General features: G+C 31.2%; 1 protein-coding gene and 2 long non-coding RNA genes across 6 annotated transcripts in view; 2 read left to right on the top strand and 1 right to left on the bottom strand.

Moving 5' to 3' along the window:
- Nucleotides 1–19,057, bottom strand: part of LOC128286906 (uncharacterized) — an 83,743-nt gene that overhangs the window by 39,110 nt on the left and 25,576 nt on the right. The window lies entirely within an intron of this gene.
- LOC108461909 (probable protein phosphatase 2C 73) lies at nt 11,041–14,038 on the top strand. 4 transcript variants are annotated; one of them, XM_017761888.2, is made up of 6 exons: nt 11,041–11,306; nt 12,338–12,641; nt 12,731–13,039; nt 13,128–13,245; nt 13,329–13,552; nt 13,634–14,038. In XM_017761888.2, the coding sequence occupies exons 2-6, from the start codon at nt 12,396–12,398 to the stop codon at nt 13,814–13,816; spliced, it is 1,080 nt and encodes a 359-aa protein (XP_017617377.1). In that variant the 5' UTR covers nt 11,041–11,306; nt 12,338–12,395; the 3' UTR covers nt 13,817–14,038. The 4 variants fall into 4 exon arrangements, with proteins under 4 accessions (XP_017617377.1, XP_017617379.1, XP_017617378.1 ...); XM_017761890.2 differs by lacking the exon at nt 11,041–11,306 and adding an exon at nt 11,333–11,588; XM_017761889.2 differs by lacking the exon at nt 11,041–11,306 and adding an exon at nt 11,638–12,106.
- Nucleotides 15,318–16,602, top strand: LOC108463479 (uncharacterized). Its single transcript, XR_008277594.1, has 2 exons — nt 15,318–15,727; nt 16,352–16,602. It is a non-coding gene; the product is annotated as an uncharacterized LOC108463479 (long non-coding RNA).

Raw genomic sequence — 19,057 nt, 5'->3', positions numbered from 1 at the left:
ACACAATTTTGGGATCACAACTAAATATTAATTTGAACAATGAATTTTGAAAATTTTGACAACACGCGTTTAATTCGACTCGACTCTCAAAAATGGGTCCCCAGTGGAGTTGCCAGCTGTAGCGACGTAAAAATTTAGCTTGGTCGCTAATTGTGGCGATTTCTTGCAAATTTGAAAACTGACTTTCGATTTTATAAAAAAAGGAGTTGCCACCGATCCCTTTTCTTTAGGTGTGATCGGACACCTAATAAATCATCTTTTTGAAAAGAAAATTTATTCTTGAACAAAAATGAAGGCTAAATTTAGGTCTACGTGAAAATCAGAGTAAAGTAGGGTTCGGGAGTCAGTTACGCGCGAGGAAGGTATTAGCACCCTCGCAACGCCCAAAATTGGTATCTTGTAAAACACGTGTTGTCTTAATTCTCAAAAATATGAGTTCAATTTAAATCTTAATCATGATCCGACCAAAACATGAGAAACTTTTTATAATTTCGATTTCCTTTGAGAAGAACATTCCTTTTTAACACGAGCCAATGATATTCACCCAACATAGTGATGAAATCAACGACTTAATGTTAAATCCCCACGTTGCCTTATTTATTGAAATTAATTAAAAGCATGAATAAAAATCTTTAAAGTAATGAACAGCAAAATGATATAAAAGGGGCGGGAAACAAAAATAAAAGAGTTATAAATACATCGAAGCAAATAATAAATATGACAATAACATTAAAACGAGAACAATGTATGCGATATTAAACAGGATAAAAATAGTATTAAACACAAAATAGAGGTGAACGTATATACAAACATATGATAACGAGCGAAGTGCCGTAAGCGTAATATTAAAAATACTAATAATGTTACCTACATACTTACGTATATATTTAAAATATGAATATAATAATAGTATTACAAATTATATACATAGTACAAAAACATATTCATAGTATAATGCTAAAATACATACATAACATATAGTTATAAAAATAATATGTAAGAAAAAATGATGTAGTAATGTATACACGATATATAAAACACAATATTAACAAGGTATATGTAACGACCGAACTTTAAGGTTATCGAAAAATGTATTTTCGGTCTCCGTTTTAAAAAAATTAATTAGTAAATATTTAAATATATATATTTATGAAGTTAGTAGAGTGGTTAATTAGAGTTTAATTAAGTGAATTTAGCTTAATTAAGAGTAATTAAGAAAATGACTAAATTGAATAAAGGATAAAAGTTGAATTGTAGATTAAAAGAAAATAAAAGGATTAAAAAGGCAATTATACAAAAGTATAATTGAGGAGATTTATCGTGAAGAAAATCTAAGATTTTTTTAGTATATTATTATATTATTATTTTATTATATAATAAAGATACTTTATGTTTTAATTATATTATATTATATTATATTATATATATAAACTAAAGAAGCAAATGAAAGAAAATAGAAACAGAATGAAACGAAACAGAGAGCAGGGGAGAAAAGAAAGAAAGAAGGGAGAAAAGGAAAATTGAAGGTTTAAAGCTTTAAGCTTTAATAGGTAAGTCAATCAAGCCCTTTTACTTAATTTTGATGTTTTAGAAGTTTTAGAACAAAGTTTTGATGAAATTAAGTTGATATTTTGATAGTTATTAGATTTCTAGATATTGTCCATGTTAAATAAAATGATGAATTAAGGGCTAAATTGATAGAAATTCATGTTAAAAATGATACAAGGATTGAATTGTACAATGATTCATAAGTTTTATGCTTTAAGGACTAAATTGAAAGAATTTTGAAATTATGGTTTTATGATGAAAAATAGATAATTATGTCTAAGTTTGGTTAAAATTGAGTAGAAATAAAGTATGAATTAAGATAGAAAAGTAAGTGAATTTAGTTAGAATTAAATTGAAATTAAAGTAAATCAACATTTTGTACTAAGACTATTTTGGACAGCAGCAGTAGTCTAAGTTTGAAAAATCACCAAAAATTGTATAAATTGAATTAGAGGATGAATAAAATATGGAATTAAACATTATTGAGTCTAGTTTCTTATAGAAGAAACGATATAAGCAATTGAATTGTAAATTATGAGATATAATGAATTTTGTGAGACAAGGTCAGAATGAATTTGGGTTCCCCTGTTCTGACTTTGGAAAATCACCAAAAATTGAATAAAAATAATTAGAGGCTTAAAGTATATTTTTAGAATCCCTAATGAGTTTATTTTCATGAAAAATCAACGGGAATATTATCCGAGTTCTGTACTATGAGATAATTAATTTTTAGTGAAGAAGGGATGAAACTGTCAGACAGCAGAATAGGGGTGAATTTAAAGAATAAACTGTACTTAATGGCTAAACTAAAAATTTTGAAAAATTTTATTGTAAGAAGATTTGTGAGTCTAGTTTCAGGAAAAATTAGCGGATCTTAATTTTGAATTCTGTAACTCAAGATATGAATTAGTAATGTATTAATGATTATGAATTGTATTAATTTCATAGTCAATGTGGTACCTAAATCTCGGCTAAGAAAGGACAAGACAAAGTCAACGGAGTTAGCTCAAAATTACGGTTTGTATTTCTATAATCCGAACTTAGTTATTATTTGTTATATTTATATACATATGGCAATTGTTAGTGTTAGAATTATGATGTTTTACAATTGGAATGGATTGATTTTGGTATGCGATGAATTTATTGAATTTATATTGATTGAAATTATTTTGATTGAATTTATATTGATTGAATTATATAATATACATGATTTATGTAGAAATTTGAATATTGAATGAATGTTATATTGAAAAATATATTGATTGGAAATATGAGGAAATTGATATGAATATATGAGATTGTGATATTTGAATATTTGATATTGAAAAGTGAATTGAATTGCATTGAATTATGAATTAATGTGAATAATTGAAATATATTGTTGAATTGAATGAAATTGTATGAATTGTGAAAATGGGTGAATATATGTGATTATCGAATGGTATATTGATGAAAGAATTATTAAATTGAGAAAGTGAATGAAATACCCTATTAACTAGTCGGGTGAATCGGATATAATTGGCATGCCATAGGATCCGGAAATGTACGGATTTGCGGCTTTATCGATCGAGCACTTTATGTGTCGTATTTCAGGCACCTCGTGTGTCTTATCAGGCACCTCGTGTGTCGTTTTAGGCACTTTATGTGTCGTATACTGATCAGGTACTATGTATCGTTTTAGGCACAATGTGTCGTACTGGTGTGTTTGGGTTGGAATCCGTGTATCCGTCAAAGTCCGGGTTTGTTAATAGGGTAAATAAGTGAAAGATAAATCGAATAAATTTGATTGATCAAGCTATTGAAATGAAACGAGAAATTGAATTGAGAATTGAAAATTTAGATATGAATTGAAAATATGAACCAAAGGTTCATGAAATGATTGAGTTCGAATTTATGATATATGATGCCACTTGATGAATTGAAATGTGATTTGAGATATATGAATCGTATGTATATCTTGAAAGCTATCGAGGATAGTAAGTTGATATGATATAAATGAAATTGATGTTATTGAAATGAATTAAAATGGAATATGATTGATAAGTGTATAGTTGAATATAGTTTAATGATATTGAATTGTGAGTAAATTAAGGAAAGCTATACCGAGTAGTAAGTGAAAGAAAGGAGTAAATAATAATGGATTTAGTTAAGAATTGAACAATTATGTTATTGTGTTTATTATGTGATTTGTATAAAATTTATATGGTAAGTAGTTAAAATTTATCTATGAATAAATAATTGAATAATTGTAATTGTTATTATGATCTTAAGTATTTGTTATATTATTAATTGTTCGGATTATAGAAATACCACTGAGTATACCATACTCAGCGTACGGTTTGTTTCCGTGTGCAGGTTAAGTAAAGATAGTACGTTGAATCAGCATCACAAGATGATCCCGAATTCATTAAGGTAAAGTATGTTGAGTATTAATAATGGCATGTACCCAGGATGTTTAATGAGAGTCATTTAGGTTGTAAAAGTATTGATGAAATGAGTAAATTATGGTTGGCAACGGTATGTAGTATCAATTTTTAAATTTACTAAAAATTCGTAGTGATTCTAAATTAGTCCCGAATTAAATTTACTATTCATATTGGACCGCGAGGGCCCATTAAAGGGACGACATCTTAAAACTAGGATGTGTGTGAATATTTATTTTAATTAATGACCGAAATTGGACTGTACTGACTGGTAATGTCTCGTAACCCTGTTCCGGTGACGGTATAGGGTTAGGGGACGTTACAGTATATGTATACGTAATCTAGAAAAATGCATATATAATATAATGTTAAAATATTTACATAACATATACATAAATAATAATAATGTTGAAAACACATACTAATGTTAATAACAATATTAATATTACATAAAGATATACCTATATAATAAAGTATATGAATAATATGATGTTTTAAAAATATATACATAATATATGAAAATATAATAAAAAAATAATAATAATAATATACATAATATAAGAATGTTAAAATAATAAATAAAAATAATGAAGAAATGAGTAAAATGATATACATAATAATACAAGAAGAAAATTATATATTTATAATAAGTACTTAAAAACATCTATGTATATACGCATAATAAAAATAATAGTGAAAATAATAAATATAATAATAAATATGATAATAGAAATGATAATACTATATACAAATTATATATATACATACATAATAAAATAATGTACTAATATTAATAATGAACATAATAGGGATAAAAATAAATGAAATAATATATACATAGTATTAGTATTTAAATACGTATAATATAATATTTAAGGAAAAGCCATATATAATATATGTACTTAATATAGCATTTAAAATATATATATATGATAATATAAGAATATAACTAACAATATTTAAGAATATACACATAATATAGTATAAATACATATGTACGTAATATAGAATTTAAAAATACTTAATATATCTAAAGAATATATACATAATATAGAGTTAAGAATAATAATAATAATAATAATAATAGATAAAAGAAAACTATTAATAATACTATATAATATATGTATATATGTAAGTATTAAGTGAAAATAATACTAATGCTAATAAATAATAAACATAATAATGATAGTAATAAAATATAATAGTATATAGTATTAAAATTAAAATAAAATAATGAGAAAAAGTAAAAAAAAAGGATAAAATTGAATTAAGAATGAAGTTTTTTAGGCGAATTCGAAATAAAAAGGAAAGGGAGGACCACAGTGGAACACGCCAAGAAAGTAGAGGGATCCCATGCGCAAATAGACCATTCGGTCAAAATGCGCGGATCCTCCACGGGCGCGGGTCGGGTCACGTGGATCAGAGGTCCAAAACGACGTCGTTTTGGCCTCTGAACCCTAATCATCCAAGCGACGCCGTTTTGCCTCTATTACCTAAACCAAAACCCTTTTTTTTTCACTTTCAGCCCCTGTTTTAGAGAAAAAATCAGAGAGCCACTCTGCTCTCCCTCCCTTCTCATTTCTCTCCTTAGTCTTCCCCATGGCCAACCCTTGGCTTTCCACCGCCCGTCGTACCACCTCCGTATCCGACGACTGACGAAGCGCAAAGATGGGGTTTGTCGATCCCTTTTTGAGTGGGCCCAAAGGTGGAAGCCTCCAAATCCGCAAAATCGAAAGAAGAAAGGCCCCTTTTTACCCTGTTTTGGTACAATTCCGACCACGAGGAAGAAGCCTCCGACGATGAGATCATGGAGCGTCGACGCGGTCGCAAGGTAACTCTGGTAAACCCTCTCATTTTTCTTTTCATTTTCGTATTTATAAAAAAATAAACAAAAAAATAAACTAAAGATAATAAAAGATAAAATGAATAACACGAAAATCACCTTAAAGCTTATATCTTTTCGTTTTTCTATCCTCCAAATTTCAGAAGTAAAAACCTTTTAAAATACAATCAGTTTTTCTTCTTTTTTGTTAAAAAAATCCCCTAAGTCGGTTTTTGCTTGGCTTTTTAAAGCCATTTACATGATTTTTTTATTGTTTTTACTGTCTTTCTTCTACCTTGCGTGTTTGCTTTGTTGTGCAAAGGGGTCCCCAAGGAGAGAAGGTGTGACCAGGTCTTGGTTGCAATTGGTGGCCTTGGCAGAAAGGAGGGTGGTTGACTTAGGTGCGGCGCACCTAGGTGTTAGGGGGCTAGGGTTTCTGATTTTAGGGTTTTTTAGTTTGTTTGTTTTTTTGGTGTTGGGCTAAATGGGTTTTGGGTTTAATGGCTGTTGGGTAGGTTTAGTTTGGTGGGTTGGTTTTTTGTAATTGGGTTTTGGTTATTAATATTTGGGGTTTGGGTTAGTATTTAGGAATGGCTTGGCAAAATTGGGTATGTACATCCACTTTAGACTAATTTCAACTCTCTAATTTCACTTAAATCCCTAAATTTTAAAATTTTCTCAATTTAATCCCTATTACTCAAAACTTATAATTTATTTTACAATTCAATCCCTTTGTCAATTCTAACTTAAAATCCTATCAATTTAGTCCCTATTACTTAAATTATTCAACATGGACAACATCTAAAAATTCAATATTTTCCAAAATTTCAACATAGGTTAGGTAGTATTTAATACTAGGATTCTAAAAACATAAAAATTACAAGAAAATGGACTAAATTGACTTACCAATTAAGCTTTGAACTTAAAACCCTAATTTTCTCCTTTCTTTCTTTCCCTATTTCTTTTCTTCCTTTTCTCCCTATTTCATTTTCAATTATGTTCTTTCTTTTTCTTTTGGTTTCTTTTATTATTATTTTTAATTATAATAATATAATATAATATAATAATATTAATATATTTACTTAAATAATTAGTAAGTTTAATTTATTATTAAATATATGTATATTATTTACACATATGGAATTATTTTCACCATACACTTGTTATATAAGGATTAATTGCTTATTTAATCCTTCACTTTTATTTAATTAATAATTAAACTTTCACCCTTTATTCAATTTAATCCTTACAACTAATTATCCTTAATTCAAACTAATTCACCTAGCCAAAACCTACTTAACCACACAACTAACTTCGTAAATATTTTTAATAATATTTACGAATCCATTTTACGAAAGCGGATACCTAAAAATACACTTTTCGATTACCCGTAACTTTAGGGTTGTTACATTGAAAGTCAATGCCTGCCTCCTAAAGATAGCCCTTAACAACCAGGTGACCCTTGTAGCGAGCAATAGTGTCATGTCGTTTCAGTTTGAACACCCACTTACAACCCACAGCTTTTTGATTTACAGGTAAATGAACCAAATCCCATGTGTTATTTTTCAACTGAGCATCATACTCTTGCTGAGCTGTTAGTGTCCATTCTTTGCTAGCAAAAGCTTTTCCAATTATGACAGGTTCAATCTGACTTAATGCAGCAGAGAAAACCTTGGGCTTAAAAATGCCATTTTTGGACCTGGTTTGTATAGGATGAAGGTTGACAGGTAAGGATGAGGAAGGATCCTGATTGGAAGGCACTGAAGGAAAAACATCAGGAGGAGATGAATTTGAAGGATGAGTGGAATGACTATTGGAAGTTTCATGCCTTGCTGAGAAGCTGGCATTTGGCCTTACCTCGAAGGCAGGAGACTCTAAAAGAAGAAGATCAGTGGGTGAAATAGCAGATCCTGACACAAGTCCTGGAATTTGCTAGTCTAAAATGATAGACAAATTTGGAGCATCAAATCGAGGTTGATCCACAAGGGGCACCACAACTAGAATATGAGACTGCTGATGTTGGAACTTAGGTTGAGTGCAAGAAGGGACAGAATCACCTCTAGAGTCGGCAGAACTGGCAAAAAGAAAGCAGGTTTCATCAAACACCACATACCTAGAGATAAAAATCCTACTGGTAGCATCGAGACATTTATATCCTTTATGAATAGGGCTGTAGCTAAAGAACACACAAGGCCTGGAAAGATATTAGAGTTTATGAGAATTAAAAGGTCTAGGATAAGGATAGCACCTGCAGCCAAATACTTTTAAATGCATGTAGCTAGACATAGTCTTATGTAACACCTCATAGGGTGATCTGCCAGTGAGAAATGATGTGGGAAGTCTGTTAATAAGGTATACAACACTGATGAAAGCATGAGCCCAAAGATGCATAGGCATATTAGCCTGAGCCAACAAAGTTAGACCAATATTGATTATATGCTTATGTTTCCTCTCTACCAAGCCATTTTGTTCAGAAGTATGAGGATAAGAGAGTTGGTGATGAATCCCCAACTGAGATAGGACCTTTGGAAAAGAACAAAATTCTCCTCCTCAATTAGTTTGAAGAATCTTTATTTTACATCCAAACTGAACTTCAATAAATTTCTGTAGATTAAGAAAACTGTCCAATGCCTTAGACTTGCATTTGATAAGATACATCCAAGTGTACCTAGAATAGGCATCAACAAATGAGACATAATAAAAGTGACCGTCAGATGCCACAGGAGTAGGACCCAAGAGATCGGATACAATAAGTTCAAAAGGAGCTGTATAAACAGTAGTTGAGGGAGAAAATGAAAGCTTATGAAACTTTCTAAGTTGACATGCTGAACAAACTGAATTCAACCTATAATCTTTGAAACAATATTACACTTTTAAAGAACTGTCATAACAGTTTTATTACAAGGATGACCAAGGCGTTTGTGCCACAAATAAAATATTGAACTAATAGAAACAGGAGATCCCAGATGAGTGGTGTGAGCAATACCTGAAGGATTTGAAGCAGTGTTAAATCTCTGAGTGCCTAACAAATCGAACTGGTACAGGCCATCATGAATGCGGCCCACCAACAATATGGTCCCTGTCTTGATATCCTTCAAAAAGCAATAGAAAAGGTGAAATTCAAAATGAACCTGATTATTATTAGCAAATTGGGCAATAGACAATAAGTTTTTGCAAATTTTTGGAACATGCAACACATGTTTCAAATGAAAAATTCTGTTTGAACTTGTAAAAGAGGAGGAGCCAATGTGAGCCACTAGTACAGACACACCATTTCCCATGAAAAGCCTGTTGTTACTTGTATATTGTGTTGCCTCATGGAAATTATCCAAGTCATTTGTAACATGGTTGGACGCTCCCGAGTTTGGATACCAGACTTTTGTGTTCAAGAAGCCTGTGGGAAACTGTTCTTTGGTGGAGGCAGCATTAACTTGCAAGCCAGGATGTTGTACAATGGGCCTTTGAGAACAACAATGAGAACCTCCATATTGTGAATTAGAAGAATCCTGAAACTGATGACAATGTACTTGCATTGGCTGATTAGACACACCTTCAAATGATTCATCAAATCAGTAGTAACATTTTTAAACTATGTGTCCAATTCGACCACACAACTGGCATTGAGGTTTGTTATGAGCAAACCTCCTCCCTTGGCCTCTGCCTCGAAACGTCCTAGAGCCACTGCCTTTTTAAGGTGGTCTAGAGCCTCTGTCAAACAGCCCAGCATTTCTATCAATAGTACCACTGTGCTAAGCAACATTAGCCTGTAAGGGCATACTCGAAACAAAGTCTTGTTGTCGAGCTTCACAATCAGTCAGCATTTCAACAAGAAGATCAAGAGGAACACTCATTGCTGAAGCCACAATACGAATTGACTCATATTCCACTGACAGACCAGCAAGAATGATGCTAATCTGTTCCTGCTCAGAAATAACACTGCCTGCAATCATCAAGGTGTCACACAAACCTTTGATCTTGGCCAAGTACTCTTTAACAGTTAACTGTCTTTTCTTGTGGGAATACAAAGAATGCCTTAGAGTGGAAACTGTCATAGTGGACTTGGTAGCAAATCGCCGAACAACTGTTTGCCATACATCAAAGCTCAATTAAGCACTAGTAAGATACACCAAGATATCATCACAGATAGTGGACAATAACCATGAGGCTAACAGCTTATCTTGTTGCTTATGAAACAAGAAGTCAGGGTTAGCAACAAGGTTGCCATTTCTTTCAACAATAGATTGTGGAGGAACATTAATAGTTCTAAGAACAAAATCATGCAACCCATACCCCTCAAGAATTAACAGAACCTGTTGTTTCCATAAAAGAAAGTTATGCTCACTTAGTTTCATCGTATCATGTTTGGAAAACTGTTGAATCTTTCTCAAAGAATTACAACCAGGATCGGGAGAAGAGCCAGCTATAGGTGTAGCCATGTTGATTGAGTGGCGATTGTCTTCATCATTGCTAGAAACTGCTTTTTTCGCCATGGTAGAAGCACAAAGAAGAAATGCAGAGAAGGCGAAAAAAAATTTAAGGCTCAGATGCCATAATGAGATCTATAGAATCAAATCAAGAAAAGTGAAAATGATTAACAAAAGAACATGAATTACAGAATACAAAGCACAGCATTTATAACACAAAGTATTAACAGTTAACTAACTATAACTACATAACTACTAAGCTCTAACTACTAACTACTATAATTGTTTCCATTCCTTAACACAGTCCAAATTAAATTTATTTAATTAAAAACTTATTTTCATCCCAACAACTAGACATCCAAGTTGGCATTTAAAACTCTTTTGGACTGCCATGTAGGATCGTCATTAGGGAGGTAACAGAGTTTAATAATAGTGTGACCACTTCGTAACAAAACGATAACGTAAATGACTAAAACGTAACATTTCAAACATAAATAACTAAAATATAATATGAGACAAATAAAAGTTACTATTTTTATAATTTATCCTAATCATATTTATGCTACTGAAATTAGTACATTAATTGATACAAGATATGATTAATGTTGTACAGAGCAACACTAAAATTCAAAATTTGTCGTTCTCATTTTTCCTCCTATTTTTATAATATATATGTAAAAAAAGTATTATTGAACTCCACATGAATCTACAATTAAATTCTAGTAATCTTTTTATTCAAGAATTAATGCTAAATTATAAAACACACCAAATCATGAGCTGTATCTAAATAAACCAAATTCAACCCTTATATTATAAAAAGGGAAACGAAAAGAAAGCTAAAGGAGCTTATAAAAGGTTTAACGAAAATGGGCAGGGCAAAAAGAAAAATGTTGTTGGATAACGAAGGCAAAAAAGGAAGTCTGGGTTTTTAAGTTTAACGTTCTTAGAACAGAAAAATGGAAGTGCTTGTGCTTGCAATTTTGCATGTACAAAGCTTACTGCTTCTTTTGTTTCTTTATTCTTCTTCACTGATAAGAATTGGAGCTTAAAAACCCAGAACCAAACGAAGGAATTTTTCTTTCTTTTTAAGTATGCCTATCTTTTCACATCCTTCTCCATCTTCTATCTCTCAGTTTCTTAGCTTTTCTCGTGAAGATCAAGTCATCACATTCTGGTTGCTTGCATTAGCTTCCCAGTCTAATTACAGCTTCTCTTTTCCATTTTTCTGGGTTTGATCTTGGTGCATTTTTTCTGTCTGGTTGGACTGGCTTGATTGATTGCTGAGAAAGTGAAAGAAAAGCCTGGTTTCTGGATTTGTGTGAGAGAGAAGGAAAATATGATCAAATCTTAGTACTCGAGATTAATTTATAGGTATCATCAGAGAAAAACTAGTACTGAGATTTAATGTGCAAATTTTAAAGTCGTGTTACTCCAGCAACTTTGCACGTTAAATTTTATTTTTCTTTGATTTTCTGGAAAATCGAATAAAAGGGTAGGGAGTAAAGGAATAATATATCATATTATCTAAGGAAAAACAGAAAGCTCTTCCTTTTAGTTTTTGCCTTTACCATAAAGGGAAATTTCAACTAAGTTGAAGTTCTAGTGAACTCTAGATTTCCCCTCTTTTTTTTTTTTTTTTATTTACTTTTCAAGTAGCCACTCACCTGTCCTTGAACATACTAAAACTTTGCAATTTCTAGTTTGCCCTTTTGTTCCCATTATCCTTTCTCAGCAACCAAACAGACCTGTTGATGGGGTATAGCCAGCTAAGCCTCAAGTGTTGAGTTTATCTATTTACTAGCCGGCACTTGTTTAGCCTCTTTCAAATTTCTATTAGAGTTCCATGTCATGATGAATATTCTCTGTAAAGTGTTTCACATTAACAACAGGTTCTAATTTTTTTACTGTTATTAAATTGTTAGATTCCTAGCTTTCTGAGTCGGATTATGTCTTTTCTTGGCTAACTGTATTACTCAAGTTCAATGTTCTTTTAACCTTCTACCTACCATGTCTGGAGCAAGGATTTAAACAAAACAAAAACTAGAAAAAGGAAGTATTCCCAAGGCTTCTTTTACTTGTCTGTAACTTTATGTGACTATTTATTTGTTTTCTGTGGGCAGACTCTGGATCTACAATGAGGAAAGCAGGCTCTCTTTTTTTTTTGGTGGTGGGTATTGAATGGTAGAGACAATGAGGCAATTTTCTTCCATGTTCTATGGGTTAGCAAGGTCAATAAGTGGGAAAATTTCAGGGAATGGTGATGGAAGAGAAGCTGCTGAGGCAATGGCAAAGAATGCAAAGAAAAATTACCTGATTTTGAGGTCTTCCGGTTCTGTAAATGTCGATGGTTCCAACAATTTGGCCTCAGTTTTCTCCAAGAGAGGCAGGAAAGGAGTGAACCAGGATTGTGCCATTGTATGGGAGGTATAAAACATTGAGTATGTACTTTGTATACCTTGTAAATTGACTCCCTTTTATGATTCATAAATGTGGCTTTTGTTTACTCGGAATAGGAATTTGGATGTCAAGCAGACATGTTGTTTTGCGGGATATTTGATGGGCATGGTCCATGGGGTCATTTTGTAGCCAAAAAGGTTCGAGAATCAATGCCTTCATCGTTGCTTTGCAATTGGCAAGAAACTCTAGCTCAGGCATCCCTTGACCCGGAGATCGATTTAGAGTCTGATAAAAAGCATCAGAGGTTTCATATATGGAAGCATTCTTATCTGAGGACTTGTGCAGCAGTTGATCACGAGCTCGAGCAACATAGGAAGATCGATTCCTTTTACAGTGGAACAACTGCCTTAACAATTGTCAGACAGGTAAACTAAGCTCTTATTATGGAATACTCTGGGTATTTGCTTCAACTATTATGATATTTGAGAATAATTTGACATTTATATTGGACAGGGTGACCTCATATATGTAGCCAACATTGGTGATTCACGGGCTGTTCTGGCTACTACATCAGATGATGGAAACTTGGTTCCCGTTCAGCTTACCATCGATTTCAAGCCAAATTTACCTCGTGAGTTCTCGCCACACTCTCTAAAACTGTTGGAAAGAGAAGCCATTAAGAATCCTTATGTTTTTGGTTGATGTTGCTTGCAGAGGAGGCCGAGCGAATAGTTCAGTGCAAAGGTCGAGTTTTCTGCCTGCATGATGAGCCAGGGGTGCACAGGGTTTGGCTACCTGATGAGGAGTCACCAGGGCTGGCGATGTCGAGAGCTTTCGGGGACTACTGCATAAAAGATTACGGTCTTATTTCGGTTCCAGAAGTCACACAAAGACATATAACCAGCAGAGACCAATTCGTGGTGCTGGCTACCGACGGGGTATGCATATATAACTAAGGGTTTGATCAAAGTTGATAAAATGACAATGCTGTTGATCGTGACTAAAGCTTTGTTCTGCAGGTATGGGATGTTGTATCCAATCAGGAAGCAGTTCAAATAGTATCTTCGACACCGGACAAGCAGAAGGCAGCTAAGCGGCTAGTGGAGTATGCAGTCCGGGCTTGGAAAAAGAAGAGGAAGGATATTGCAATGGATGATATTTCAGCCATCTGCCTCTTCTTCCACTCTTCTCCCTTATCTTAGCATGAAGTTAATATTGTTACAACTTCAAAATGCTGTCATGTATTGTATTAATTTCCAAGTTCAATGTAGTTTATCATGTCCATATCTTGTTCTGCTCATGCCATTTTTCTCCCTACTCTAATAACAATATCTCTATCCACTATGATTGTGAATACGAGATAGAACTACTAAGTTAGAATCAGGATTTGATATTCAGTTATATAAGTTGAATAGGAAAAACAATCCAAATTTCTGATTATTATAAGAAGTGGTGGTGGACTGCCAACCTGCTGTGCGCCAGAAGAAAAGAAAACAAGGATGTGTAAGATGGTAATGGAAAACTATGCTCTCCCACTGCTTACTCCAAATATATTTATGTTTTACATTTGTATTTAATAAATATTTCTATTTTTTTAAAAAAAATTAAAAACAGCTTTTGGAAAATAATTTTTGAAAGATGAATTAATTTTCTGAAAATTTTGATATTTTTTGGTGTTTGAAAGATTTTGGATAAAATATTTTTCATTGTTTAGCATATTTTCCTAAAATCATGATCTAAAAATTGTTCTTAGTGAAACAAGTTTAGACATATTTATAGGTCGGGCCGAACCAATGCTCAAAATTTTTTTTTAAAAAAAATTCATACTCAACTTGCCCATATTGCTATTTAAAAAATGATAAAATTGTAAAAATATATTATGTGAAATTAATATTTATATACTATAACTAAATTTAAAATAAAAACATTTAATTTTAAATTGGGGTGGACCAATCTGAGGGCATAAAATTTTTGCCCAAATTCGCTCAAGTTAAACTAGGCCAACCACCCGACTCATGGATAGATGTAAAATAAGTACCACATAAATATATTTGTTAGAAAATATTATAGAAACACCTCTTTTGACAATGAAAATTTATTTTATAATAAATAGAAACTAATCAAAACTTAATTTAAATTATATATATTAGATATATGAGAGTGGATTGTGACACATTAGTATTTGAAGGAATAAATGAAGCTACACATGATTTAAACATGCACTTATATTTATATAATTAAAATTATATTGATATTTTATATATAAAATATTTATTATTAAATATTTATAAATTATAATATATTTTTGTTATTAAAATATTAATATAAATAGTTTTCAATAATATATTATAATATTATTTAAATTTTAAAATTATTATTGTTAAAATCTATTATTAAAATAAAATTGTAATATTAAATAATTTATTAATATTTATATTATTAAATATAACTAATTAAGTATGAATTTTTAAAATATTGAACATTATAATATTTTATATTAATATTTTAGTATTTTTAAAATAAAAATAAAAATTTATTATTAATATAATAATATTATACTTGATTCAATTGAATTTTTATATAAAAATAAAATTTCTAAGTAGAGAATTATTTTTCGAAAATGAGAAATCAATTTACAGTAAAATGAAATTATTTTCGTTAATCAATAAATTATTTTCTATTGAACACAAAAAAATTGGTAAAACAATCTAACTTAAATGTGACAGCCACTTGTATGCAAAGACTTAGATCATGTTGACTGTGTCAAGTCTTCCATCAAATGAAGGCGTTGCTTTTCAGTCATCAAAGCAGTGTTATCCGCATTTAACCATCTCTAACTAGCAACCACATAGTATTGAACTAGTTTGGCTAAGAAGAAGAAGAAGAAGAAGAAGAAGAAGAAGAAGAAGAAGAAGAAAGAATGGAGAGAAATTGGTTGTTGTCTTATTTGGCAATTATCATAGTTATGGCTGCTGCGTCTACTTCCATTTCTGGTATTCATCTCAACTTGTATCAGATACATTAGATGGTGTGATGTTTTAGTTTTGTCTTAATGTTCTGATGCAGATAGTGGCTCCGCTTCTCTCGCTTCTACAACCAGCCATCTGCTTCAGGTAAAGAAAGGTCTTCCTTTCTACTTTTAACCTTTTCTTTCTATCCCAACAATTTAATATTTGGATTTTTTTCATTTAAGCAAAGGAATATCCTTTACTTTCTACAAAAATTGGAAAAAAGAAAGTGATGTTTCTGTAAAATACTCAAGTTATGCTACTAATCTTTTACAAATACAATTATTACATATAATCATTCTCTTCACCAAACAAAACTTTCCTTTATTAATTTCAAACTATCTACACAAAATAAAATCTTCCTTTTACCTTTCTTTTCCTTTACAATGATATACCCGAACATAATGTTAAATTCTTAGATTTGATTCGCTCATGTTTTGGAAGATCATTTAACATGATTTATTGTATTTTAGGGATAAATATTATAACTGTACATGAATTTTTACGAACATTGATTTTGAACATGAAATTTTATTTAATTCAATTTTCACAAATTATTAATGACGTTATCAAATTAATATTATTTTATATTGATATATTACATACATAAACAATTATGTTAATATGATATGAAAATAAATATTTTCATTTCTTTAAATGAGTACAATTGTATATATATTAGATTACATCTCGTGTAAATTTGATATTTATTTATTTAATCTTGTGCAGCTTGATCTATTAAGTTTGAATTCCTGAATTATAATACCCAGCAAATCGTTGCTGTTGTGCAACGTTCAAGAAATTCGCATGCCCTTATGCAAAACAGATCAATGATTTTAGAACCGATTGTGCTTCCACCATGTTCAGCTACATCAACCTTTACGGCAAATATCCGCCTGGTCTGTTCGCTGCGGAGTGCCGAGAAGGGAAGCAAGGTCTCAAATGCCCTAAATCTGCCCCCACCCGCTAAAAAGCTCCACTTATTTATTTACCAAAATGCTGGCGCTACCTATCAAAGATAATAAGACCTTGTGGTGTTTGCTGCTAGTTGGACTCCCAGTATTACTAAAACAATGGGCAGAGTCATACTGTTAAAGTGTAACTTTTAGTTAATATTAAATCTTAAGTCGGATCTTTGGATACCCTGCCTTTTTATAAATGATGAGAAGAGGGGATACTATTTGTTTGTAGTAAAGCATAAAGCATTTTCTGTTTTCCATTAGTCTAATCTTACTTTACGCAATGCAATTAGGTTGAACTTTATTATTTCCATCCATGGAAATGTATGAATCCCATTTTTAGGATTTCAAAATTCATATAACTTTCAAAGAAAAATGAAAACTTTGATCAACAGAAATTAAAAAATAAATAACATTAAACATATAGCATAACCTTTGTCAAACTATTTGACTAATATCATCGAGTAGTTCCAACACTAGAAGGAGGTTTGTACAAATCCAAACACCCAAAGGAGAGAGTCCTTGACGCCAAACTATCGAGATTGCCCTCCTATAAATATGTTCAACTTTAATTGGACAATATGAGCCAACTCCTTTCCTTCTTGATGCGTAACATTTTACTACTGAAAATTTATCAATCTCCAAAACCACTTTTTCAATCCTGACGTCCCAAGCTTGTCCAAGCCCCTCAAAAGCACCCCAATGCCATCCTCCAAAACCTTGTATCCATCCTACTTGATCATCTCCAAGGAATATAGTTTTGTCTTGGGAGTTATTTTCCTAAAAAAAAATGAAAAATGGTTACTTTGATAATTGGTGCGAAAATTACTTTTCCTCTAGATGAGAAATAAAAAGAAAATATTTACACAATTAACCTTTATTTTCTTTATGCTTAGGGTACTAATTAATTTATCCAACATAAAAAGAAAAAAAGGTAGTTGTCTCTTATTCATCTATACAACTTCAATTCATTATTTCAAAGTTTTTAAAAGTAAATATTTATATTTTATTATGTTATAAGTACATTATGTTTTCTAGCATAAAAAACTTTAAGACATGTAGAATTAAGTATTTGTGTGCACACCAAGCCTATTCGCAGATGATATCTCGTTACTCCAACAATAATATTGGTATCACCTAATCTCAAATTCAAATCTTAAATTAGTTTATTGCCTAATTTTCTCATCAAGAAAGATATATGACATGTGACCCTAACAAAACTTACATGATAATTCCTTTGTGTTAAAAATTGAAAATCTAATGGCTATTGAAAAAATGTCATACATCAAAATCAAACTACCAGTTTAAAAGAATTAGTATCAAAATAGTTTCAAGCTATATACTTGAATTTATACCTTGAATGTAATACAAGAAAAAATTGTTAGTCGTACATATTCACAATCTTGAGTTAATATGCAAGTTTTTTTTAATGTATTCATATAATGGATTCGATCAAAATATGAAAAAATCATATCTTGTAGATTAATTTAAATATTTGTTAATAGTAAATATTATTAAATATTTTATTCAAATATTATTAATAATAAAATGTTAAAATACATTAATATTATTTTTTACTTAATAAGGGTAATTTTGTAAAGTAACCTTACATTCTCAAGGATGTGTTAGATGTACTAAACATGTTAATGTAACTTTCCTAGGATTTTAATTAATACTTTCTAGTGTATACTAAACCTTGTAAAATAACTTTCCTAGTAAGAATATTCTCATCAATCACATTTCAATGAATCACATTCCATTAGAACCATTAAAATATTAACATTGAAAAGCACAAAATCCATTAGTTCATAAAAAAGGCATACAGTTCACTGTCAGACCCCTTCTTTCTCTACAAAATTCTAGTAAAAAGTACACTGACATCTACATTTCCACAGTCCCCAACAACAAAATCCAAATTGGGTTCTCCAAGCAATAATCTAGCCTCTTTAGGTTCCTAAAAGCACAACTTATGATACCCCAGCTAAGAAATTCATTTAATTTCTCATGCTTAACTAACTTAGACCAAATGCTAGAGGCATACAAACATGTTCTAAGACTTGATCAATATCTTCAACACAATTGTAACAAAAAAAGGGCAATTCATATTATCATTGAGTTTTCTTCTACACCTCTCAAAATTCGTGAGGATTTTACCTTTACAAACAATTCATAAGGAAGCTTTAACTCACAGAGATCCTAAATATTTTCAATTAATACCATCGTGGATCCTTATTTGGTAAATTAAAGATCTGTAAGCAAACTTTAATGTGGAACTTCTCTTTTCATCCCAACACCAGCTTGGTGTATCATCAATCTCATATTCTATTAGGGCCAAGGTAGTAGCAATTTTCAAAACAACATCCTTGAGAACTAAGTATCCAAATTTACTCTAGTCCTATGAACAATCATCTACTATCATAGACATAACTGATGTAAATGAACTAGACAAGTTCTCTACCTGCTGAACATAATGAAA

The sequence above is a fragment of the Gossypium arboreum genome, chromosome 13, assembly GCF_025698485.1.
Source record: "Gossypium arboreum isolate Shixiya-1 chromosome 13, ASM2569848v2, whole genome shotgun sequence".
NCBI classification, from domain to species: Eukaryota; Viridiplantae; Streptophyta; class Magnoliopsida; order Malvales; family Malvaceae; genus Gossypium; species Gossypium arboreum.
The sequence above is the reverse complement of the archived record's forward strand: the minus strand, read 5'-3'. Positions and strand labels throughout refer to the sequence as shown.

Coding starts and splice junctions, on each gene's coding strand:
- LOC108461909 (XM_017761888.2), top strand. CDS start 12,396: ATGGTAGAGACAATGAGGCAATTTTCTTCCATGTTCTATGGGTTAGCA. Junction 13,040..13,127: donor CCTTAACAATTGTCAGACAG/GTAAACTAAGCT, acceptor TATATTGGACAG/GGTGACCTCATATATGTAGC. Junction 13,553..13,633: donor TGGTGCTGGCTACCGACGGG/GTATGCATATAT, acceptor TTTGTTCTGCAG/GTATGGGATGTTGTATCCAA.